This window comes from Crotalus tigris, unplaced genomic scaffold (assembly GCF_016545835.1).
Source record: "Crotalus tigris isolate CLP2741 ecotype Arizona unplaced genomic scaffold, ASM1654583v1 scf7180000024506.7606697, whole genome shotgun sequence".
In the NCBI taxonomy this organism is placed as follows: domain Eukaryota; kingdom Metazoa; phylum Chordata; class Lepidosauria; order Squamata; family Viperidae; genus Crotalus; species Crotalus tigris.
This window is the reverse complement of record NW_024100678.1, coordinates 4,888,323-4,915,417: the sequence shown is the minus strand read 5'-3', so window position 1 is coordinate 4,915,417 and position 27,095 is coordinate 4,888,323. Positions and strand designations below refer to the sequence as shown.

Sequence of the window (27,095 nt, the reverse complement as noted above, 5' to 3'; positions counted from 1 at the left end):
TAAATGATATGCATTATTAATCCTATTTCTGGGAGCCATGAGCTTTTGTCTTTTATTGGAGATAGCAACTATTTCAACTACAACAGCTTGAATCTAACAATATGGCAGGAATCTTACATGAAGCTTCAGTGAACGGAAAATGCAACACAGGCTTACCTCTCAATAATCCAATAGAAGAATCTAATCCATCTAGCACCGTAGTACCCTGCACAGTGCCAAGATTGTAAACGACTCCCAGAATGTGTAGCTCCCCTGTTTGATGGGGAAAGAGCTTTAGTCTTGCCTGTGGAGATACGTTAAATTTTTGTTGTTGCTACTGTAGTTATTTTACATTTATAAATCACTTACTATATAAAAGCAACTACCCATGTCACACATTTTAAGACATTGAATCTATATTACTCATTATAAGAAGCTATATATAAACTTAATATATTTTCTGTATGTTGTCTAGATCCAACAATTCTGATTTTTTTGCCCATTTTTCCATCCTTCCCTTTTTGGGAAAGGTTATGTATAAGATGGTTGTGCAGTAGTTCCAGAGAACAGATTATCTGGAGGGATTGAGATGGCACTGATAGCGCTTTTAGATGATTTCTGGTAGAAGTGAAATTGGAGTGGCGCATCTGTCCTTGCTCTTCTTGACTTCTCAGTAGCCTTCAGTACCTGCTTCAAGGTGGTACTGTACTTTTCTCCTTCCTCCAGGGTCAGTTCCAGTCACTATTATGGGGAAGAGAGGTCTAACTCAGTCTGTTTTATATGGGCTATCACAGGGCTCAGTATTCTCTCTTCTCCTGTTTTAACTTCTTTATGAATCTGCACAGTGAAGTTTTCCAGCATTTTGGGATGATGTGTCATTAGTATGCTGGCAGAGTTTATGTCTCCATCCCAGGCTGCCTGAGTAATGCTATAGAGGTCCTATGTTGATATCTGGAGACTGGGGGAGGGGCAATCTGGATAGGAAACAGTGTGTTGCTGCCCATTCATAGCAAGATTGAACAGCTTTGGGTTTTAGAACCTCTGGGGTCTATGGACTTTCCATCACTTATTCTGGACACTACCTCAGACAGAATGGGAGTTCTCCTGGACTTGCCACATGGTTAGGAGGGTTTTTGCATGTACCAATTTCTGGACTAGGAGACCTGCTCCCAGTCACTTATGCCCTGGTTATTTCCTGATTGAACTACTGCAACATGCTGTACATAGGGCTGTCCTTGAAGAGCATCTGGAAGCTTCACCCACTGCAAAATGTGCTGAATGAAAGGCACAGGCCTTTTCATTCAGCACACCCTTTCAGTGCTCTGAGTGCTGCACTGGTTGCTAGCATGCTTCTGGTTTCAATTCAAGGCCTGTAAAGCCTTTCATGAAACATGAACCATGTTTGCTTATGGGGTCATCTGTCGGTTGTATCTCCATGTCTTGTGGGATCTGGAAGGAGTGTGCGATGGCTCCCTTGGGCTGGCTCAGATGATGAGGAAGAGCTAGCTCTGGAGAAGTCTAAGAGGGATGACAGGGAGCACCGGGGGACATGGAAATTTCTGTGGCAGAATTGGATGGTCAAAGTGATGCTATGCTGGGAACATTGAGAGAATCCAAGAGAGAGCAGCCAGACAAAAAGCCAGATGCGCAGGCTGGAGAGGGGACAGCTGCAGCTGGTCAGCACAGATGATGAGCATGTTGCACAGGCTGGAGAAGAGACTTAGCTGCAAGCAGACATCACAGAAGAGGAGCTGCCACCCCCACCCTATCCCAAGTCATGCAGAGCCGTGCGAACAGAGGTCAGTGAGGCTACTCACAAGAAGACATCCTTGCCCTTCCTACTGAGGTGCATCAGTCAATGTCTATTTACCTTGGCATTTGGAACCCGATAGTTGACAGAGACAACCATTTGTAATCCATCCATCCAGGAATGCTTGTGTCTCGTTGCCCTGAATTCACTGAGACCATGTTGCTCATTATACCTGGCACTCACTGAAGTCGAATTCCTTGCCTTGCACCCATTTAAGTCAAGTTGCCTTCATCGTGCCTTAAATCTGTGAGAATTGTGGTTGTTTTCATTGGGCCTTGTAACCAGCCATTGCTTTCATCCTGCTCTGAGATTGTTAGTTCATCTTGCTGTTGTCTTGAATGAAAACCCTTGACTCCCCTTGCTGTCATCCTGCCCAAAGTTCTTAGTTCACCTTGCTGGCATTGCCTTCATGCCTGAGTCATGGAAGAGACTGTGGTTTGTCTTGCTCCCGTTGCTCTCATTTGGCATTTTCTGGAAAGGTTACTTGAAACTAAGGACTGCACACACAGAGTTGGGATTTGGGGAATGATTAAAATTGATTGTGCGAAATAAATATGCTTAACCCTATCTATGCTGTTTGTGTGTGAACTGGGATAGGACAGAGAAGCTTGCTCCAGGTCCCATCCGTTAGGGAATGTCACCTGGCAGGTCCCCAGAGAAAAATCTTTTCTGTCATGGTATCCCTTCCTGGAGCATCATTCATCCAGAAATTAATCTGGCTCAATTCTACTGGCTTTTCATAAGATTTTAAAGGCACACTTCTGTTATTAAGCCTGGGGCTCGGGACGTGGTTGAGCCCATACTGTGGTTTTGTTGATTGTGCTGTTTTATTTTATGTTGTATATTATATTTGTTATTTACTGTTTAGTTATGTTTTTATCTTGTTTTTTATTTCTTCTTAGCTACAAATCATATGTTTAACATGGATGGCCATTTAAATTAAATAAACAAAATGCATTTTTGAGTTATTAATGCATATGTAATCTCCATATCCTTTTGTGAGCAACCATCCCTATTTTTTTAAAGGTGCGAAACAAACCTACCTACCATTTTAGTTTCTTCACTGTTAATCAAAAAATCTGATATCACTTCAACCCCAATCATATCTTTTCCACATGTTTCCTAAAAAAGAAAACAAATTCATTACTTACAATGAATTTTTGCCATTCGTACTTTTCAAAAACACTGCATCTGTTTACATAGTCAACATTTTCTGATGAAAAAAATATACCTCTAAATGTCCTAGATATACAATTGTATTAAGTTATTTGGAGACCCCAGCTTAGCACTACAAGATTACAAACTGGTGAAATTGCTCCCTGACATGCACGCTAATCCTTCAAATGCAATTTTTGGCTGTTTCCATTTCCTAAGGTTGAAGTATGATAATGTGCTTTGTTTTGCATTATTCCTAGTTTTCAATATTTTTTTAAATTAATGTTTTAAGTTAAAGCAGGTGGGGACAGAAATCCAGACAGGCAACAGTAAAACTGTTTTTCTGTACACAAGTGTCCATGGCCTAATACTAGTTTAGGATTAGTATGAAATGTTGGATTTTTGTGAATTTACACAGAATATACACAGAAGCTCTAAAACATCTTGCTGCTATACTAAGGACGAAAGGAAATGTGCGAGGACTGGGCAAAACTATGATTGAAATGTTAACCTCTAGTTTAATATTAAGCTTTAATGCATCATTATCTAAAAATTAAAAAGGAAATCAATCTAATAAAATATGGAATTACATTTTGACATTACTATCATTTTACAAATCCTTATTACAGACAATTTCTAATTACTTACAAATTCTTTTGTTTCTCCATTATTCTTTGAATTGAAATCCTTTGGTTGGAATTTCCAAAGTAGTGACAGATCACTTAATAAAAGTGGAACTTTTAGTGGATTTCTAAAAGCTACTTCTATTGTTATTGGTTCTATTAAAAAGAAAAAGTATACATATTTTTAGAAAGACTGTTTCTAAGTATAATTTTAATAAACCATATGTAAATTTTAGATTAAAATTGCCATTCCTAAAATAATTTTATCTCATATATTCCTTATCTGTACATCTACACAAGTTTACCTTCTACTACAGCAAGTGGAAACCTAGAGTTATCCGAATATCTGTTCAAACAATACTGTGTTGGCTGGAAATTAGGAAGTGTTGTCCCTCTGTTAACTGTAGATACAACTTGCTCTTCAAGTTCCTTCCACTGTTGTGAAAATTCCGAAACATATTCCTGATCAAGGCTTATATGTGTTGCTGCCTGTTTTTCACCTAGATGTCAATATTAAAATAAAAATAAAAAGTTTAATTTTTATTCTATAATTCACCTGTTGTTTTTTCATATGACGTTATGCTTTTTTTAAAAAAAAAGTTCATATGATTTCTTTGATGCCTGTTTTGTACCTTTTTATGTACTATTATCAGGAAAGAAGCAGAAGTCCGTAATTCAAGTCACTGACTGTGAGATAGGAAACAAAACAACTAAATGGGCAGGGAACTAAGGAGATAATGGAAAGGCCTGGAGTTTTTAAAAATAAATAAAGTATGAAGTCTATAATTTGCAGGCTAACCTTAGCCTTTTTTATATATATAGACACTGAAGCTCCCCCAGACTGTAGTGTTAAAATTTGGTAGAAAGCTCATGAACAGCAGCATTGCTTTCTGTTTTTTTCATAAAGAATGTTATTATATAAATTTGGTCGCTTCCCCTTCCCCCCAAGAAAACAACAGCAACAACAAAACAGAACTTTCAATTTCCTCAAAATAGGGGAATGAAAAAGAAGAAAAATTCTGCCCTGCTCCTTCCTTTGACATGAATATTATCACCATCATATTTTTTGCCAGTTACAAGATGCAGCCTCAAGTCATAAAAAGGGTGCCTGCTTCCTCTTAAACTTAAATTTGTTTCATTTAGATGGAGCATAGAGATAAATAAATACATCCAAAAATAAATATTCTATGACACAAAATATAACTTGAGCTATTGTATACAGCAAAATTAGAAGCTACAATTCTGAAAAAGTAAAGTGAACTGCACTCTTTCAGCCCACCGTGGAGAGGACATTAAATGTTAATTATCTCCAAGTTATATACAGAAAATGAAGAAAATGAAAATAGAAGCAATATTCAGCAGAGAAAAGTGGTGAGTAAGAGCATTTCCCAAGCTCATAGTTTTTTAATTCTCTATTTGCTGGGAATTTTATATGGCGGATATTAAAAAAAGATCCCCAACTGCAGGATGTATATCACATGAAGTATATTTTACCACTTCATTCTGCCTAAAATATTAATTTTACAGTCATTTATATAATATCTTAGTAGACTCATAAATTTTTAAAAAAGCAATAACCTTCTGCTGGTCGTCTGTCATGTCCAAAGAATACACGTGTTTCAGAATTGTTAATATACGGTAAAGGAAGCTGTGGTAAAGGGCCATCAGGTGACAACTGACTTATATTCTGCAAAAACAAACAAGCAAACAAGCAAATGAACAGAACTTCATTCATGTTTAGCGAGTAAAAACTGTTTATCTTTTGAGTTAAAAAAAATACTATTGGGTATCCAACCCACCTCTTGAATGAAAAGTTGTCAGATTGCAATATAATCAGGGATAGTATTAATCATATTTGTCTACTTTATGTATTACATTTTAGTTGCTGTACACAAACAAGTTTGAGGCAGAATACTGGATTGTACTCTGTCTTAATTAGAGAGAGGGAACTGCCATTTCAATTTTTTCTCAGGCACCAAATATCTTGAGGTAGAACAAAATGTGATGTTCTCAGTAAGTCCTCAAAGCAACAGAAAAATGTTCAAAAAGGAACTTACTATTTCAACTAAAAAGGCAAAACCTTCAAATTTTAGTGCAAAATATTTTAATGGCAAACTCACAAATTAAGATTCTACTGAGAGTTACATTGGTGACTTACCTTATAAACATAAAGATACTCTCGGAGGAAGGTTCCTTGCTGAGCAGCAGTTTGCTTGCTATCATTGATCAAAATATGCCTAAAGGCCGATATAGCATTATCAAGTTGCCGAAGGGTAAAAGACTGGCGGCCAATTGTGAAGTTGATATGGTCTTCAGCAAGGGACCACCCTTTCCCTTTATAAACTTGCATTGCTTGACAGTAGCATCGTAGAGCATGTTTTTTCTGTAAACATTTTAAGTGTAAAAACAATTATGTGGTATAATTGAAAGCATATTATTAAAAAATACAAAAAGGTATTTTATGTTAGTGAGGAATGCACAAATCTGCAAATTTCAGTTTTGCTTGATTTCTCATTATTTGAAGCCTGTTTTGTTTAGTCTTCAGATCATTATTCTTTTCCTTAATGTCTATGTGGAAATATGTACTCATCTATTTATACATTTCATGAAATATAAAATTTTGTATATCCAATTTTCTCAAATATATATGCTTTTATGAGTGATATCTAGACATGCAATATATTTTTGTGGTTTTTTGCTGAGACATAGCATTTGTGTAGAGTACCTCTTATAAATGTAGTTTATATACATTTTTTAACTAGTGGACTCTATCATAACACTTGGAAAGGAAAATACTGGATACATTTCTTTTAATTTGCATATTGTTCAGAAAGTAGAAACAGGTAAATTAACATTAAAATGCAAACCAATGTCTTATCTCTTATCAATATTGCTTATATTATTAAATATTGGGGGAGTCAAAGTTAGAAGCTAACAATATTAATCATTATCATAAAGGAAATGGTTTGTTATAAAATTCTTAATGCTGTAAACATTTAGAAGTAAGGCAACAGATGATTTTATTGATTTTTTTCATTCCTGATAAATGAATAAGAAATCTTATGTTCTGCTAAAATTCTTGTTCCTGCAACCAACTGGGTGAAATGGTGCTTCACAGGACAAACTTTTTCAACCAAAGTACCTCAAATGGGCTAACTTACAGAATGTATTTAAAAAAATGATATGCATGATTCTCATGGAATTGTAATTTTATGACATAACACATAATATTACCATAAAGCTTTTTATCTTATAATAAATAATGTCATAAAATGTTTCCTGTGGTTAACTGTATAGGTTTGTCTATGCCAGAGGTCACCAACCTTTCTCGGTTGGCAGACTGGAGGGAAAGGGAGGGGGAAGCATTTTACATGCATACATGCATGTGCACACGGGGCCGCAAGCACGCAAACAGGGCGGAGTTAGTGCCCGCATGACACTCGCTAGCCCTGCCCAGTTCTTGCGTGGCACAGCACATTTCGCTGTCCTTTTTTGCATCTTGCTGCACAACGATGGCCCATTTTTGTGCCCTGTGGTGCAGCGGCGCCGTTTCCGTGCCCCGCAGTGCAGCAGCGCCATTTCTGTGCCGCACAGCAGTGGCCCATTTCCATGGCCTAAGGCGCAGCGGCAACCTATTTCTGTGCCCCGTGGTGTGGCGACAGATTTTCATACCCCACAGCACGGCCTGTTTTTGCACCCAAGGTATAGCACTGTTTTCGCGTGCCACGGCCACGGCACTAGCACAAATGAGAGGATGTGTTCGTACATGCGCACGCCGTGGTCGCAGCCCTCAGCATGGACTATTTTCAAGGCAGCTATATTTCTGAATATCCCTCTGAATTTTTAAGAACTTTTCAATGCAGTAGAAGCTCTACTATTGTAAAGGCATCAAGGAATCTGCTAAGGATGTATTTCTGAAATGATGACCCAGCAGGTCATGAGTTGTTTAGTATAATACAAACAAGTAAAAACAAATCTTTAAATAAAAATATATGTTAGAAAATAATTATCTTTTTTAGCTTCTTCTTATGTAAATAATTTTGGGAATTAATAGATGTAGCTTCAAAGATTATTTAATGTAGCTTCAAAGATTATTTATACAAATATTTATTAAAATTATCTATATTTATTTAATATGAAGCCATAGACTGACTGTAAGTGTTCCTTCCTCTTTCTTCATCTCCAAAAATTCTAGTGTTATCAGACATTTTAATTTAATAGCAAAATAATAACATCCACCAAAAAGAATTATACTCCACTTTAAGACAGAAATATGACATTGCAAACTATTTCAAGAGTTATATAAAGAATTTCAAAATAATTTGCCAATATATTAATTCAGATGCCTCCATTATCAGAGATACAGCATATGACAATGTTACAGAATTAATTCTCTGCTATGATGAGTCACTTATATAATTTTCTCTTCAGAGATTTATCAACTTTGTTCTCTTTTTCAGTGGTTTGGCAAATTCTACATATTCTTCTAGAACAGGTATGTCAAACCTGCAACGTCACATGACAACGCACAATGTATCGGGACAGTTTTCCCATTGCCGGCAATGAGGTGGACATGTCTGGCCTGCGGGGCAGCAGTTTGACACCCCTGTTCTAGAACTTGTAAGGACTTTAGAACTTGATATGCTATAAATTTTTGCTATGCTTATCTATATATAGCTAATATTTCAGATTGATTTGTATTGTATAAGCTACATCAGGAACATGCCAGAATGGGGGGCTGGGATGAAGTTTTCCTTGCAATCCGTGGGTCGCTTTGTTCCTCCCTCCTGAGTAACAGTATTGTGTATAATATTAAATAATTTAAAAAACACTGAACAAATCAATCAAATTGTGAGAATTTCTTTTGTGATTTGCCACACTTACCTGTCCTGCTTTACTATATCTATGTCCAGCCAGTATCATATGAAAGGCAAATTTTCTAACCATAGGATTTTTCATGTTTATAAAACAATGTGCAGCTTGTTCCAGCAGCAGCGCACTTCGAAGATCTGAATCCTATTAGAAAGAGTGAATAATTAGACAACTTGCAACTATCTTAAAAATAACAAGCTCTGAAGACCAAAACTATGCAAACACCCATTTACTGCAGTAAAACAGTGCCTGTTTTACACATAACTAACACTGAATAAATTATCTATAAAATTCCCCTGAAAACGGCTCATATGCATAATTAAATCCACTTCATGATCAAATCTCATTTCTTATCTTGGACAGAAACATCCATCAGAGGGGAAAATAAATCTCAGACAGGATTATTTTAGATAATATACAGTTCTATTATTGAATTTAAAAAATATGTACATGATTTTGGTTTCCTAAACAGAGAAGCTTCTTGGTATTGTAAATTATCTCTAAAACATTTTAGTAAATATTTTTTCAGATTATATCTTATCAATCAAATTTGATTAATTTTCTATCCTCACAGTTTATTTCTCTGAATGTAATTTATATACCTATTTGAAATATAGTGTTATTTCTCAGAATTGCCATTGAATGAAAAGACTGAGCTTGTTAAAAAGCTTATATTTCTAGCTGATGCCATATTATTAATTGATTTATAAACCAGTGAAATATCAGTTTAAAAAGCATTATTACCTCATTGTTTGCTAGGCATCAGTAACAGGATAGACAAAGAATGCTTATAGGAAAAAAAAACCTATTTCAAGGGTAAACATTATAATAAAATGCACTCCACAAGGATATCCTCTTGATTTGCTTTAGATTATCATGTTTTATTCTTATTCATCTGTACCTCAAAAATTGTCCATTCTGTATGACTACAGTAATACTTTAATGCACCTATTCCATGTCCTGAATCTCACATATGCATCAATAACAATGAATTATTTTGTTACCCAGTAATCAAAAGAAATTAGCACGTTTCATCATAATCTTCCAGCTATTCCAGCTGACATTTCTAACACTCACCGTGCCCATCCAAGCGCTCTGCTGCCATTTTTTCCACAGAAAAATTAAAAAACAAGAATGTAAGCTTTAAAATATTTCAATTAAACAAAAAGAAAATGAAGATTGGGAACAAGAACTGAATATTACAAACCTAAATCTAATTTTGAAATGCTCATTAAAATCTGATTAAAAACTATAGTTGATAATAGACAACTGAGGTGTCATTTATATGGTTTCAAAATATTAATAGTTTCTAAATAATTTTAGAATAACATTCCTTATGATTCTATTACCAATACAAATATGCTTAAATAATTTAAAGGCCTTGCCTTGAAACACTTATATTCACTATTTTGCCTTTTAATTAGCTTATGATTTCTAAACAGAAACTTTTTATTCTGCTATCTGAACATGCATGACTTTAAAAGGCATAAAATGTGAAGTTACAAATCTTCAGCATCTATATTACATCTATCAAATCTGTTTACTTGAACATGTTTTCTTTTCTTCAGCTAAAAAGTGCTATAAATTATTATATCTTTTAGTGAACTCTATCAGGATGTTGCCAATATGAGTGTGAGTAAATATAAGGGATTAATCTGTAGCCATAGCAGAGATGAATAATTTTCCTATAAACAAATAAATGTCACATGGTGTACATGCAATTACATACAGAAAAAATATTATTTTAATCTTAAAAACCTTTCTTCCAGATACTATTCCATCTACTTAAGAAATGCATATTTTTAAAATCTTTTTTTTTTTTTGCAACATACAAAAACAAAACAATTAAAATCTTATCTACCTCACTGGTTAAACGAATAAGGAGAGCAGCTGCCTCTGAATATTTCGTTTGGCTTTTTAGTATTTCAGCACTAAGGAGCACACATCTCTCTGCCAGCAACATATTCCTATGAAACACAAAATAAATTCTTTGGGTATAATTTAATATCCCATTGTTGCACTCTCATAGAAAATATGCACTGTATATTTTAATTAAACATAATCAATTAAAAGTTTTTTATTTTCTCCAATTTTGATTATGAAATAGTGAACAATTCTAAACAGTATTATAATAATAGTCTTGCCATTTGTAAAACTTACTGAGGATTTAACTTAGAAAATAATGATAAAAACTTATGAACTGCTGTAGAGCAGTGTATAGTTATTTAAAATAAGAATCTGCCTTTGCCTTCAGGAAGGCAATAATTCTGACTTCATTTGAAGAAAATAATTTTATAGTTAAACTACAACTGCCATTATTTTTATTGTTGATATTTCATTAATTATTTGTTCATCATTATGGAATAATGATAAATATTTAATAAGATTGGTTTATCTCTGTCTAAGAAGAAGCAAAAATAACCACCTACTTGCAGATGTCTCTATAGGTCTGAATTGCAGTCTCCATGTAATGGGCAGGATATGGCCTTGGTGCTCCTGGTTGAAGAAAAGCAGATACTGCTGCCATTTCCTATAAAGCAAAAGTGGTCATTCATAAATAACTTTGCTACAATTCTATAATCTGAATTTTTTATTTGGGCATAAGTACTCACATATCCAACCATGAATCAATTACCGTACTTTCCAGCATATAAGACGACTTTCTCAAGCATTAAAATCGGCACCGAAGTCGGAGGTCGTCTTATACACCGAGTCGTCTTATACGCCGGAAATAATGGTAGCTTCCGGCGTATAAGACGACTTTCTAGGCATGCGACTCGGCACCGAAGACGGGGGTCGTCTTATACGCCGGGTCGCCTTATACGCCGGAATATACGGTACATTTTATACTACAATAAATTTGAATTTCCAAGCACATGATACAGATTCAACATAATTCATAACAGTGTGAATGACAAAATCAAAACAATACCCACAGACTCTCTAGGTAGGACATCCATTTTACTTTGAAAATCATTTTGAGAACTCTGATTAAAAACAGTTAAGGCACATTTCTTTTAACCTAAGCTGGCAAAAATCAAGTTAAAGTTACAATTAAGGAAAAAGAAAAAGAGCAATATAAGTATCCTGCTCCTATACATTGGCTCTCTTCCATATCTGCAAGAGACCAAGGTTTACATACATTATGAAGTATTTATATACATAATCTTTGGCATTACATAAGTATTGTTTACATAGTTAAAATGTAAACAAAACATATCTGATGCCAAAGATTATATGTGTATATCTCCATAATGCCCCAAAGTATTAAAAAAAATGACAGATGATATGCAATAGGTGATATTACAAGACAATATACCTAGGCTAATGCACTAATTCATTTTTGTTTCAAATATTTTAATATATAAAACAACATTCTCTGCTTTTGTTCCTTTCAGAGCATTTCTTTTCTCTCTCTCTCTCTCTCTCTCTCTCTCTCTCTCTCTCTCTCTCTCTCTCTCTCTCTCACACTCTCACTCTCTCTCACATACACATACTCACACACATATTTTGGCTCACTTTTAGGTTGATATACTATGTAGCTGAAAAGCTTAATCTTTAATCCTTTTCAAAATATTTTTATATTTTAAAAGTTAATTTGAAATCTGATAAAAGTTATAGATTCTGTAACTTCATGTAGCTTTATTTATTATTCTATAAGTACATAAACTAATGCTAATTCACTTAACAAGCAACATGTTACTAGCTTAACAACTGCAGTGATTCACTTAACAACCATGGCAGGAAGGGTTGTAGGATGGGGCAAAATTCACTTAACTGTCTCATTTAGCAATGGAAAGTTTTGGCTCAATTGTGACTGTAAGTCAAGGACTACCTGTTTCATTTCATTTGTTTGAAATGGTATAGAACAGGGTTTCCTGCCTGAGCAGGGGGTTGGACTAGAAGATCTCCAAGATCCCTTCCAACTCTGTTATTCTAAAGATTAAAGGTCCATCTAGTCCAGGCATGTGAAATTGCCGGCCAAAACCGCACCCACTCCATTGTCGCGAGTTTGACATGCCTGATCTAGTAAAATTGTGGAAAATCTGTGTTCTTTCAGAGATCCGTGGTGGTGCCATGGTTAGAATGAAGTATTGCAGGCTAACTATGCTGACTGCCAGAGTTTTGATCCACGGTGGCTCAAGATTGACTCAGCCTTCCATCCTTCGTAGACTGGTAAAATGAGGACCCAGATTGTTGAGGGCAATATGCTGATTCTGTAAACCACTTAAGAGGGCTGTGTGAAGTGGTATATAAATAAATGCTATTGCTAAACTAACTTTCCAATTACTGTCACAACTTGCTGAGGCTCCTGTAGCAGCAATATCTTATTCTTTTTATAATCCCACATTTAATTTTCCAGTGGCAAATCATATGACAATGACAATGACCCTACAACTAATGGTCAAAGTCTTTAGGGGAACTTGTAAATGCTAACTGAATAAATGGAGGCAACTACTGAATGGGTATTAACCTTTCTATTTGTCAGCCTATTTGCTTTAATAGGCAGTTAGCATGATTCTAGTATTGATACTGTAGAATGGGCACAATGGTTCAAACTGTCTTATCAAGTCTAATAACTACAGATGTATTTTCTAAAAAATGTCTCCTCCCTGTAATTAAATTATATGCATTGGTAACAACTTCTGATTTCAATTAGCTTAATCCTAAGAATTCAGAACGGATTACATTGTTGTAAGCTAGATAAGAGAAACAACTGAACACATAAGGTGGCAGATGGGTAATATTCATTTAAGAATTTGGGGGGGGTAAAACAACATGTAGAAAAACACAAATATATATATTTTTTCAAATATGCTAATGCACCAACCAGTGCTCCTGCTGCATACAGCATTGCTTGATCATTCAAAAAGTCTTTCTTTGCTGTATGATAGCAACTATATGCCAGTTCATAGTGCTGCACCAAAAAACACAAATCTGCCATTTTCCTGATTTGAAGCTCTGGTGCTTCTGGAGAGTATCTGAACATAAAAACAAATAAAAATGCACAATTTATCAAATAAACCATACCACATTCATAAAGATATCAGCGTCAAACCACAATGTAGCTAGTCCAAATTACCAATTTAATATTTCTATATGTTCAAAGGAAAGGCATAATGATAACAGCCATTTCTAGCCTATCTGTAACATTTTTAAATGAAAGATATATTGGTCCCCTGAAGTTATATATCATAGTTAACACTAATTGCTTGATTTCTCCTCTTCTCCTCTAGTTTCAAATCTGTTAGAAAACAGGTGTGCCTGGATACAAAGTTTTTCATCTACAAGAGAACACTTATGTTCATGGAACAAGAAGAAATTAATTCATATTAAATATTTTATTAAAAAAGGATTACCAATTCTAATTTCAACAAAACTATATAGAACTGTTTTTCTTTTCTTCTCTAAAATCAAAAGAAAACAGGTAGCCCTTGACTTAAAATGATTCATTTAGTGACCATTCAAAATCACAACATCACTGGAAAAAGTCACTTATGACCATTTTTCACACTTATGACCATTGCAGCATCACCATTATCACGATTAAAATTTGTCCACTTGGCAACTGTCATGTATCTGATGGTAGCGCTGTCCTAGGATCATGTGATCACCACTGTAGCATTCCCAGCTGGCTTCTGACAAGGAAAGTTCACTTAACAACTACATGATTCACGTAACAACTGCCTGGCTTAGCAGCAAAAATTTGAGGCTCAAATTGTGATTGTAAGTCAAGGACTACCTGTATGTTCTCTCAACGATACACTAACACTGGAAACAAAAATAAGAATATTGTTTTTTTATCCCGGTGTACAATTTGTCAAATTTATCCCAGGTCATGTATTTGAATGCCACATACAGAAACTCCTTAACTTACGATCACAACTGGAACTCAAAATTTCTGTAGCTAAATGAGACATTTGTTAAGTGAGTTTTGCCCCATTTTACGACCTTTCTTGCCACAGTTGTTAATTGAATCACTGCAATTGTTAAACTAGTGACGTGATTATCAAGTGAATCTGGCTTCTCCTTGATTCTGCTTGTCAGAAGGTTGCAAAAGGTGCTCAAATGGCCCCAAGACAATAGAAGTGTCATAAATACATGCCAGTTGCCAAGAATCTGAATTTTGATCATGTGGCTGTGGGGATGCTGCAATAATTGTAAGTGTGAAAAACAGTCATACAGTGTTTTCCCAAAAGTAAGACCTACCCCAAAAATAAGCCCTAGTTTTGGGGCGAGGCACATACCTAAAAATCAAGCGGGGGGATGGAGCTTAACATTGTAGCCAGGCCTCCCATAGATCAACACTTGGCTCACCAACCCACTTCTTCTGCAGCCGAATAGGCAGCTTCAATCTGCAGCTGAGAATGGAGCTCCAGCCTACATTTTGCAGTCAGAGGCCTTTCTGGAAGGCCTCTGCAGCTGAGAACCAAGCTAGGGATTCAATCCGTACCTCAGTACTTGGCTGCAGAGGCCATCAGGAAAGGCCTCTGACTACAAAATGCAGGCCAGAGCTCCACTGTCAGCTGCAGAATAAAGTTGCTTCTTCGGCTGCAGAAGATGTGGGATGGCAGAGCGGGTCTGTTGACACCAACACCACAAGGTAAGTGGAAAAGATATACCCCAAAAATAAGACCAAGTGCCTCTTTTGGAGGCCAAAACAAAAAATAAGGCTGGATTTTGTTTTCGGGGAAACACGGTAAGTCACTTTTTCCAGTGCCACTGTAACTCTGAATGGTCACTAAACAAATGGTTGTAAGTTGAGGATAGCAGTAATCAAAATGCAATTTACAGTTGTAGCATATACATTTTGAATATATTGAAAGCAGAAGCAACGAATTTGAAGATCATATATTCAACTATTTTTAAGATAAGTTTGTTATATTAGCAAGCTCATTTTTAGCATACAAAATATTGTATATCACATATTGTTCAATATGCCCATATCTTTTGACCACACATGCAACCTCTTCCTACCTCCTCTTTCAGTGCTCTCTAAATAAATGAGAAAACTTTCAATTAACCACAGTTACTCAGTTGAGATTCCTGTGGCCAACACATGATTTTTCACCAGTATGGTAAATAGTGCTGGATAGGAGCCAGTGGATGGGGTACATATTGGCATTAATGATATCAGGAAAATAACTGGAGAATTTGAGGTGCCTTTGTCAGAAATGCTATCTGTATTGACACAGTACAAAGCAGACCAGTAGAACTGAGCAATCTCAATCTGAGAATGGTGCTGAATGTAGGGAAGGGATTTAGATTTGTCAGATATTATGACACTTTTCAGGAGAAGCCACATTTGTACAAAAGGATAAACTGCTTTGAATCAGGAGGGTACTAGAATACTATTGGGCAATATTAGAAAGGTGTTAGAGCAAGTCTTAAACTGATCCCCTGAAAGAAAGTAGAGAAAAGATAAGTGGACAAAATACATTTGTTTACAGAGGATAAAATTGGAAGATTGTTAACCAATTTTGATAATAAAGTTGACTTATTTTTTCTTATATGAAGTACAGCATTCTTTCTATCTTAATTCTGTTGGATATACATGGTTTCTGATGATGATAATGGTTTTTTTAAAACAAAAATTATCCTTTTAAAACATGTTATCCAAAGTCATTCTGGAGTTAGACAGCCCTTAAATCTAATAAAATAAGTTTAAGGGGGGGAAAAAATCACCCCAGAGTGAAGGAACAGACCATCATGAAGGAACAAAGTAAAAAGAGCTTGCCACATACAATATCCAACACAGAAGCTTTTATTCAAGCTTATTCAGGAGCCTTCACGTCAAATTGGGAAAATTAGAATGATTCATGTTGAAAGAAAAAGAAGTATTACAAACATTATACAACCCTGGGGGAATAAAATTTTTCATGACATATCTCTTGAAAAAGGCTTTTAGAAAGACAGAAAGGGGTATAATGGAAGCAGAGTTATCCTATGTCAATGAGGGCATAGATTCTTCTGATTCATTGGGGATATCCATATCAATCCGCAAAAGTATGTTAGTACTTGGGAAATACTATCATCTCCCTGGCCAAGAATCTAAAGCTGTTGTATAGATGGAAATTAGTCATTAGTGACTGCAATCACCTTCATAAAGTTTCAGAAAAGGCATGTTCTGGATATGGCAAAAACCAAATTGCTTATGTCCTGGAACAGCTAGTCAAAAAAACCCAAAGAGCACTGGACTTAATTTTCAATTGTGCTCAGAATTTTATTCAAGATCTAAAAGTTTAGGAGAACTGATCATAATTTTATAATCATCAATTGGAATGTAAATAGATGCTTCCACCAACATGATCTCAGAAGAAAATACTTCCAAAAACAACAAAGGCATTATTGAAAAGAAAAAAGAAGGAATAGTAGTAAGGGCCATTTTCTTCATAATGCTTGAAAGTTATTCATAAATACAATAGTCTATCAGCTAGAATATACACCTAAAATCAGGAGAGGTACCATGTAGGCAAAAAAACCCTAAGTAGTTAATAAGCAGGTTCACAGTTACTATTAAAGACAAGGCTTCTATTTTTTTTTTAAAAAAATGAAATTTGGGCCAGCTGGGGATTACTGTACAATGAGGAACATAAAATGTGGCCAGAGAACTAGAGGAGGTCAAAAAAAAATGACACTCTCCCCAAAAAACCCTACTTTGTAAACACTGAAACAAAAAATAACAAATTCTTCACGTAAGTTTGATTTGGAATAGGAAACTAAGGAAATGATGGGGGTATTAAAGACATGTTAGAATGGAAGAAAGAAATAGCAAGTGAGTGAATTAATTATTTGTGTTTATCTTCCCTGATACAGATGTAGGGATTTTATTTTTCAGGAACAAGATCAGACAAGACGAGAGAAGCAAACGTAAAGAGATGGGCAAAAAGGGAATCTATCCCTCATTATACTGTATATGGTATTCACTTAAGAGTTTTTAAAGAACTTAAATGTGAATGTGTTGATCTTTTCACAAAATTATACAACTGCTCTTTAACATTACCATCTGTTCCTAAGAAATGGAAAATGCCAATATGAGCCATTTTAAAAAATAAATTATAAAGGAAATTAATTATAGGTCGGTTAGCTTCACATCTGTCCCAGGAAAAATGTCTTTTTTTAAAAAAACAAGCATATAAGTACGAGCCTCCCTTGTCCTTGGCTCTCTGGATTCCATAAAGATTAAGTCTGTCTCACTAACCTTCTAGACATTTTGAGAGTGTCAACAAGCATGTAGACAATGATGACATAATAGACCATATATACCTGGACTTTCATAAAAGCCTTTGACAAAATCCCTCACCAAAAGCTTGAGCAAACTCAGCTGTCATGGGGTAATAGGTAGGTGCTCTCATGGACTGACAACTGGTTAAAAAACAGAAAATAGAGAGTAGGAATAAATGGGTGATTTGTATACTGGCAGATAATGTAAACCATTAATACATTAATGGAATCTAAGCTAGCAGTGTCTGCCCAGAAAAGGGATCCTAGAATCACAGCAGACCACTTGATGAATGTTAACCCAGCATCCAGTTGCTATAAAAATATATATAAATAAATTCCATGCTTGGAATACTGAGATCAAAACTATTGAAATAGAAGCATCACTGTACAAATGACCAATTACTTAGAGTAGAACAAATCAAGATCTTAAACCACATTAAAATTTGGATAAATATCCTGGCTTGTTATGAAATTGTCAATAGCCTCCAATTTGGATATAAGAAAAACTATGGTTAAGAGAAAGTTTACTAATTTAATTATGATGAGCTCATAAAGAAGATCACAGGGTTGCATCTGTAAGCAAAAGATGGAGATGTGATGGAGATGTAATCATCCCAAAGTAGTTATTATTAACTGTGTTGATATTATTAAAATAATAAGGACATGCATTTTATTTATCTTATTTTTAATTTAAATTTATTAGCCACACAACTGCAATGGACATGGAAATCAGAAAAGGCAAAACCTAATAAAATTCAAGTATTCTGCATTTTTATAAACAGGTCTACTTACAACAAACCAGATGTGCTTTTCAGTTCATTCACACCTTTCTCTGGAACTTTACCCCCAGTAAACCATTTTTTGGTTGCAGAAAATAAAGAGCGACTCAAGCCTTTTCTGGATATTAACTGAAAGATGGAAATATTTTCTTACTAAATTGCAATAGTTTATTATTCACTGAAAACACTTTTCAGAGATTTACAGCTGTTTTAAAAAACTATGTATTCCATGCAAAATACTAGATTCTAATAGAATCTTTATTACAGTCAAAGACCAGCACAAAGGTAAAATAAAAGGTTTTTTGAAACAAAATACTATGACAAAAAATCCACAGAATTTAAAAAAATAAGAATACATTTGAAACATATATATCGTTTGCCTTTTTTAGACTTTTGTTTTTTACACATGTGCACGTGCATACCTACAGAGAAAGAGTAAAAAAAAAATGATAATTTTCTTTTTAGCTATACCTTCAGTCAAATACTGCTACCTATTATCTTCAGAAAGCATAATATATGCTTTATTTTACGAAATGAATGAATTTACAGATCCACTCATCTATTGAGCATTGCTATATAATTCTCTTCAGCAGCAGATATTAATTCAAAAGCAAGAATGTTCATTATTTGTTATTATATATTTTATCAAAGTAATCTGAAGGGCTTTACATAAAAGGAATCTTGCCTTTGTTGGCTCTAGGTTTCATTTGTTATTTCAGATCATTTAAAATACATTGTATTGGTTTTCTAGAGCATTATATCATCTCTATAAATGAATGGCAATGATATTTGTATTAAATTTGCATGTTAAATATCAATTATACTATGTACATGTACTTTGACATAAGCCGAACTAAGGACTTTCACTGAAATAAATAATATACAGGATTTGTTCTGAATATATTCAAGATTTTACATAACAGGTTTTGATTGTGAATCTAGTTTACATTTCAGCTAAGCCAACCCCCTGCCCAATTTTATAAAAATAAAATTACTTACTTGATCATTCAGTTGCCTAATAGTTTTCTCTATATGTGGTAAAAGTCCTCTAAAAGTGAATTCTTGTATGAATTGCCGAATTCGATCATGATCTGTGAGTGTCAAACAAATGCCATGAGGTGTCCACATATTTGATTTCTTTGATTCGTGCATAGATAGATTTGGTTTTATGTAATCTGTGCCATCGAAGCAACTACTGTCGCTAGCATGATCCAATTGAAGTGGGTGAGTCTTAAAGTTATTTGATAAACCATCTAAGAAAAAGAAATTATATCCAATAACTATTCATTAAATTATGATTTGAAAACTGCTTACAGTAATCTTTAACTTACTATGGCAATTGGAACCAGACTTTCCATCACTAAACAATGAGGTTATAAAGCACAACCCCATCACTTAGTGACAGCAATTGCTGCAATCCCAGCTGCTGTTGTTAACCAAATCCCACAACTGTTAGGTGAGGCAACTTCCTGCTAGCTTCCCACAAGAGATCAACGGAAGGAAGTTGCAAGTCACAGGAAGCTTAGAAACAAGCCAAGAAGCCGTGGAAGAGGGAATGGGATAAGGAGGTGTGCAAATGGTGTGTCTTGAGGGGGGTAAAGTATGTGTTAGAGCAGCATCCCGCAACCTTTTGAACACCAGGGACCGGTTCTGTAGAAAAAGGTTTTTCCACGGACTGCAGATGGGGCTTTGCTTGTTTGCATGCACAGTTGCTGGCATGCCACAGACAGTGCTGGTCTACGGACTGGGGTTTGGGGACCCCTTTGTTAGAGTGAGAGATGCAGGGGGGGTCGGGGAGGGTGTGTGGGACTCCATGAAGATGTGAGGGAGATGTGGTGAGGATCAAGAAAGGTGCATGAAGGTGTGAAGAGGTACATGAGCATGCAAGGAAGACACATCAAGGCTCAGGAAGGGCCTGCACAAGTGGCTGACATAGTGCAACCACAGAAGGACTGGAGGGGGGGTGCATGGGTGGGAGAGACTTGTGACATTTCCTACTGGCTTCCCCACTGAATTTCTGGGGAAGTCAGAAGGGAAAGTTACAAATGACAATCATGTGTTTGCAGGTTGTGCAACAGGTAGTAAATTGAGCCACCTAGAGCATGATTACATGACCATGAGGATGCTGGGATGGCTAAAACTCCAAGGACCAGCTATAACCACCATTTGTTCACCACTATAGCTTTGAACAGTCATTGAATGAATGGTCATAAATCGAGGACTACCTGTATTCATAATAAAGTTTAGCTGTCTTGCAAGATTTCATACTTTCATAATATTTATATTTCATATCCACATCAAACCCACAATGCACACACACATATATCAATAAAATCACAATAAAAGGCAAGTTTCAGCACCTTATTTACTAAAGTATCTTAATTTTTTTCCAGCTTCCAAAGGCTGCAGGGAATATGGTATAATATAGTGACAATCTTGAGGGGACATGACTGAAGTTTTCAGTTTCAGGGTAGATTTTAAAAGATAATTATTAGTATGTTGCCTTAGTGGAAGCTTAACATACCTTTGTTTTATGTTTTCCTACAAAATACTAAAAAAAAAAAGAAGGTAGACAAAGGCTATTGAAGAAGTCCGCTCCTCTGGACTCTCCTCCCATTGGCTTCTTGCTTTCAAATGCCCTGTGATAAGCTCTTATTTTTGCTTTTTAAAGCTTGAAGTCTGTATTTATAATCATACTGTTAAATAAATTGTCTCGGTAGAATAGCTATTTGAAAAGTAGGATATACCATATTTCTGTGAAAGGAAGATCCCTCTGAATTGAAGACCATTTCCGCAAAAGAGGAAGTATTGTAAACCACAAGATTATAAGCAAGCAAAAATACCTGCTTCCCCACCTTGTGGCAACTAGAGTTACTAACTCCAGTCAAAAATATTCATCCTATAAAGCGTGCCTTTACCGCAATATGCATATACACCCCCCCAAAGAAATAGATAAAGTAAATAATAAGTTATATAATTTCTCTCTATAAGTAATCCCATTAACAAAATTAAATGATCCTCAACTGCATAAGACAAGGATTTTCTGTCCTGTACAGAAGCCACTACCTCATACAGAAACCTATAAATATACATACATTTTTCTCTCTTCATCCAACATATACAAGTAATCCTCGACTTGGGATCACAACCACAATTGGGACCAGAATTTCCATCGTATGTCAGTGTATTGGTAAAGCGAATGGTCAAGTGACAAGACCCAATTTTACAACCATTTTTACCACAGTCATTAAGTGAATCACAAAGCATTAGGACTTCCCAACCAACCTTGCTTGTTGGAAGCTGGCTGGGAAGGTTACAAATGGCAATCGCATCACTACAAGATACTGCAACCATTGTAAATGCAAACTGGGTGCATGTGCCCAAACTACAATCATTTCACTATGGGGGTGATATGATAGCCCTAACTTCAAGGATGGGTCATAAGTCACTTTTTCCAAACCATCCTAATATTGAACTGTCATTATACAAATGGCTGTAAGTCAAGTACTACTTGTATAGTGAAAGGAAAAAGAAAGGAACTCATCTGCAATAAATAACATGTTCTTGGCGACAAATGATTCTTTATAAACTGATAAAAGAATGGCAAATTCTAGTGTAGTCAAAATGCGATATAAAATACTTAGAATGATAGTTGGTCTATTTATTTTTTTAAAAATGCACCTTTGGAATCATTATCTAACCCATCCAGTGGTATGAAGTGATCAGAATTCTTATTTGAAATAACTGCATATGTGCCATCTTCATAAAGTTCCTGTGAGAATAAAATATACAAAAACACTTTCAATTTAAAAAAAAATTTTTAAATTTAAAAATTTACAATTTTTCTTGCCACAGTTGTTAAGTGAATCACATATGAAAAACAGTCATAAGATTCTTTTTTCAGTGCTGTTGTAACTTTGAACAATCACTAAATGAACTGTTGTTAAGTCAAGGACTGCATGTACTTTATATGTATTTTAATATATGAAGAATGGAAAATAAAAAGCATTACACTACATAGTTCTAAGATCTATTTTTGAAAGAGTGACCTATTTCATACTAAAAATTTCCATTAAATTAACTCAAAGTGTTTTCTGATCCCTTCCTTCAGCTTTCACTGTTGAAGGTCTCTTTGGCTGGAGCTAGCAAGACACAGACAATTTCAGAGATCTTCCTCTTTCTGGCAACCAATCTTCAGTCTGGTAGCCGAAAGGACAGTCAGGGAATCTGTCTCTCTACCATCTTCCTTTATTACCCAATAAAGGAGAATATTTGTAGTTCAGGGTTGAAATGAGAGGTCCTTTATTACCCAACTGATGGTTCTGCTGCTTTGCCAAATCCCTCTACTCCTCAAAATCAAAACTGCTGGCAACAGGAAAGGCCCCAAGCTTGTTAAAATTATTACTAATAAAATTTTGATCTATGAAAGTATTTCATGAAAGTTATTGATGATGTCCTTAATCTCTCTTATTTTTAATTTGCAATTGGAACAGCTGTTCTATTTTATTGACAGAAGATATGTTTCAGGTATAATAGTGTTTGAGTTAAATAAAAATTATATGCTAATAATATGTCTCATTTTAAAATTATAGATTTTTATACCAAGTGTATTGAAATTGTGCAATAGTTTGGTAATTTGTCAGGATATTCAATTAATTGGAAAAAGTTTTATAAGATTCTATAGGCTCTGAGGTTTCTATGGAAATTTGTAATAATTAGAGTTCAGTTGTTGCAGAACTAGAAAGGGTAAATCCAAAAATCCACAGGTTTTCATTTTAGAGATAAATATATCAAATTTACCTTGAAAATCAACATACATAGTTAAACATTTTATTGAGTTTATGGAAAAAGGCAAATGTTGTAAAATTAACATTAAGTCAAGATTAATATACTTACACAGAGATATACATATGCTAATATATTTAAATTACTATTCATATTAGATGTGTTTGTGTGACTCTAAGTCTATTGTGTTTTGTTCTTCAAATAAACAGATAGTATATTCAAGGTTATTGCTGTACTTTCCGGCATATAAGACGACTTTCGAAAGCATTGAAATAGGCGCTGAAGTCGGGGGTCGTCTTATATGTCAAGTCGTCTTATACGGCGGAAATAACAGTAGTTTCCGGCATATAAGATGACTTTCTAGGCATGCAACTCGGCGCCAAAGTCGGGGGTCGTCTTATACACCGGGTCGCCTTATACGCCGGAAAATACGGTAATTATTTCTATGAACTCTGAACAAAGATTGTCCCATATCAATAGATGCTTAAAGCTGTTCAAAATATTAGGCACATTTCTTAAGATAAGACTAATTCTCATCTAATATATTATATTTATATTCTCATCTAAAAATATTAATTTTCTCATTTATTAAATGCTCGAGATAATTTTTAAAAGTCAACATGTCAGAAATATAAAATGGATGCAGAGTGGTTTGAATCTAATAAACAAATGATGGATGGATGGATAGATGGATGGACAGATAGATACCTGAGTTTGTAAACTGTTTTTCTGAAGGTATTGGCTCCAAGGATCAGGAATCTGTTCATCTATTCCTCGATTAGACACACGAGAATTTATCTTAAGCAAGTAGCAACCCTGAGTTCCATATCTCTGTTTCATTTCTTCATATATTGAATCAGCTCTGCAAAGATGTTAAATATGGCCAAGAGAAAACTATGACATTTTGAAGACTTAAAGAGAGAATAGGAGAAACTTTAATGAGAAGAAATTTATTAAATATGAATACAATTATAAGTAGCACAAGAATGGTTTCTGGCTGAAGTAAGGCAAAATTTGAGCTTTGCATTTTTAAATACAAAAGGAAAAATATGACATAAGGGTGATTAAGTAGAGAAAATATTTTATTCTTGGATAATTATTTTTCCTTCTGCTAGCAGATGGAATATACCAAATTATAATTGCCACTTGATTTTAGCTTCAATTTCTTTTAGAGGCATCAATGAATTACAATTATGTTATCAAAAAAAATTTTATTGGACAAATTACTTTATGAAAAATCCAAGAATGGCTGCATTGTCAATAATTAACATTTATTCATCAGTAAAACTAGAATAACTGCAGTGTAAATGAAGTCAAGACAAAATAAGATACTCAGGCTGGACTCCTAGTTCGTTATTCCCCTAACTAGCCAGAATGCAAGCTTGTTTTAAATTATTGCCTTGAATGATAGTAATGGCATAAGCAGGGGAAAAAATCTTTTCTTTTTATACATATTTTATAGCCCAATGTAGAATTATCAAAGGAATGTAAAAAAGAAATTAAAACATGACTCTATCTTATACAAGTCTCCTAGGCTAAAGATTCTCCATGTTTAATACTATTTAATTTTTAGAAAATTCCACTATGTACAGTGGAAGTTAAAAATATTAAATAATGAACAATCAATTATTTTTTCTTCCAAAATCTTTTCTATAAGGTGATGGAGAATGGCTTTGGACAAGCACTAACTTATTTCCCACTGGTGAAAATCATTTAAATCCACATTACTGATTTATCTTAATGACCAAACTAATTAGGTGTCTTTAGGCTACCTTTTCATCTATTTTAAATCAAATAAATGGACAAATCTGAAATTAATATTTCAGAAGCCTAATGAAATACTAGCAGTGCCTACTCACCTTTGTTCCTCTCCTATACTCACATCATGCAACAGCACATAATATTTCAATGTGTTTGGAATAAACCATTTTGGATAGGAATATTCATTACTATGTTGAATCCGATGTTGCTCTTGTGATAGTTTTAGAAACTGTTCCACAGGTTCAGGTTCACTAGATGATACCACGAGCATACCTTACTTAATGTTAAGGCGGAATCACAACTGAAAAAGTCAGTTAATGACTAATACGAATACTAAAGAAGCATGGAAAATACTGGATGTAGTTGATCACTTTAGTGACAATGGCAAAGGCATCAATTCATAATGCATAAGTGAAGGCAATGGTAAACCTGTATTTTTACCAAAAAGCCCACATTGATAGAAATATAAAATGATTGATAATATAGTGCTAGAGCACGGTTCTCAACCTGTGGGTCGCGACCCCATTTGGGGTCGAACGACCATTTCACGGGGTCGCCAAACAACGCAGTCCGCCATTTTTTCCTTAGCTGTGCTACTCCCTCTTATTCTATTAGCTTTTGAAAGCCAATAGAATAGACTCTATTCAAGAGACTCTATTCTATTGGCATTCGAAAGCCAATAGAATCTATTGGCTTTCGAAAGACAATAGAATAGACTCTCTTGAATAGAGTCTAATTCTATTGGCTTTTAAAAGCCAATAGGAATTGTCCAGGCTGTCTCTGCCCTGCTGATCCCACCAAAAGCCCCTGTCTGCAAACAGTGCTGCAAGTTGTCTGCAGCTAAGGCAAGGTTTTTGGACGTTTCCACCCTTCCCTGCTGAGCAACTACTAAATGTAAGTAAAAGAGGACCAGGGGTGGAAGTTGGGAGGCCAGCGGGCGGAGGGAGGGTTGCTGGTGCATGTACGGCCTGGCGGGTGGCTTACCTCCCTTGGGCTGGGCCAGCTGGTGGCCCAGCCGATGGTCGCCCTGCGCCCTCGCTGCCTCATGCCATGGCCACCCAGGAGCGCCTGGGCCTGCCTGCCGCCGCACCGAATGTGCGGTGGCCAAGGTAAGGCTAGCGGGGCAGCGGCAGGTGCAGGGAGGGTTGCTGGCGCGCGTGGGGCCTGGCAGGTGCCTTACCTCCCTTGGGCTGGGCCAGCTGGTGGCCCAGCCGGTGGTCGCCTACGCCGTCACTGCTGCTTGCCAGCTATGCATCGGCTGGCGCAGGGGGTGGCACCACGCATGCGCGGTGCTCCCGGGCCGAGGCGGTTGCTGGGTGACGGTCTGCATGCACGCTCGGCCTGCCCAGCATGCGCTCCAGCCGCAGGAGAGGAGGCGGAACATGCGCGCCTCCTCCTGGCCCGCCCACAGGGAAATACAGGTAGTCCTCGACTTACGACCACGTGGTTGGGGGTCGCGGCATTAGGAAGGTTGAGAACCATTGTGCTAGAGAATGGTCAGGTTGAATGACATTCAAAATACTGTTGAGGAAGAGCTGAGGACATTTCATGTATTACTGGCTAAATTAAAGCATTCACGATGTCTAATTGCTAATGTTGCCACATAGATAATACTCGCTTATCTATTGGTTGGAAGTTGCAGTCAATCCTCGAAGTTATGGCCATTGAACCCCCCATAGTCATGTGATCAAATATAGCTCACCCATATTTATTACCATAGCGTGTACTTCTTCCTATCCATGTGTCACCCTTCTTTGTCCTTCTGGCCACCCTGTACTCAGCTATCTATCCCTGCTACACAAGCCCCATAGCTGACTTTTGCTACTTTTTTGTTCCCACTGCCGATGAAGCATGCCTAGCTGAGGTAGCCATTGGCTCTTCATGAGGCTACTCAGGAGGAAGATGATGAAGGCCAGATGTGGGTGGAGATGGGGGCAGCAGAAGGAGACAGTTGCAAAGTGCAGGACAGCCCTTAGGACAAAAATGGATAAAACAGGTGGGTAGGGGAAATAGAAGTGGAGGCGAGGGTGGCAGGGCAGAAGAAGCTGAGTCCTTGCCTAATGATGGCACAAACCTGGCCTAAACAACCACTATTAGAACTGCCAT

General features: G+C 36.0%; 1 protein-coding gene across 4 annotated transcripts in view; it reads right to left on the bottom strand.

Moving 5' to 3' along the window:
• Positions 1–27,095, bottom strand: part of TRAPPC8 (trafficking protein particle complex 8) — a 72,718-nt gene that overhangs the window by 26,204 nt on the left and 19,419 nt on the right. For 2 of the 4 annotated variants that reach the window (XM_039333504.1, XM_039333506.1), the window contains 16 exons: positions 25,088–25,262; positions 23,937–24,090; positions 22,125–22,215; positions 19,443–19,696; positions 18,457–18,572; positions 13,271–13,421; positions 10,869–10,969; positions 10,301–10,406; positions 9,517–9,537; positions 8,452–8,583; positions 5,726–5,950; positions 5,146–5,254; positions 3,873–4,067; positions 3,593–3,723; positions 2,837–2,911; positions 157–283 (listed from right to left, as the gene is read on the bottom strand). In XM_039333504.1, the coding sequence (XP_039189438.1) occupies positions 157–283; positions 2,837–2,911; positions 3,593–3,723; positions 3,873–4,067; positions 5,146–5,254; positions 5,726–5,950; positions 8,452–8,583; positions 9,517–9,537; positions 10,301–10,406; positions 10,869–10,969; positions 13,271–13,421; positions 18,457–18,572; positions 19,443–19,696; positions 22,125–22,215; positions 23,937–24,090; positions 25,088–25,262 (2,163 nt within the window). The remainder of the gene's footprint in view (positions 1–156; positions 284–2,836; positions 2,912–3,592; positions 3,724–3,872; positions 4,068–5,145; positions 5,255–5,725; positions 5,951–8,451; positions 8,584–9,516; positions 9,538–10,300; positions 10,407–10,868; positions 10,970–13,270; positions 13,422–18,456; positions 18,573–19,442; positions 19,697–22,124; positions 22,216–23,936; positions 24,091–25,087; positions 25,263–27,095) is intronic. The other 2 variants (XM_039333505.1, XM_039333507.1) reach the window with 1 other exon arrangement.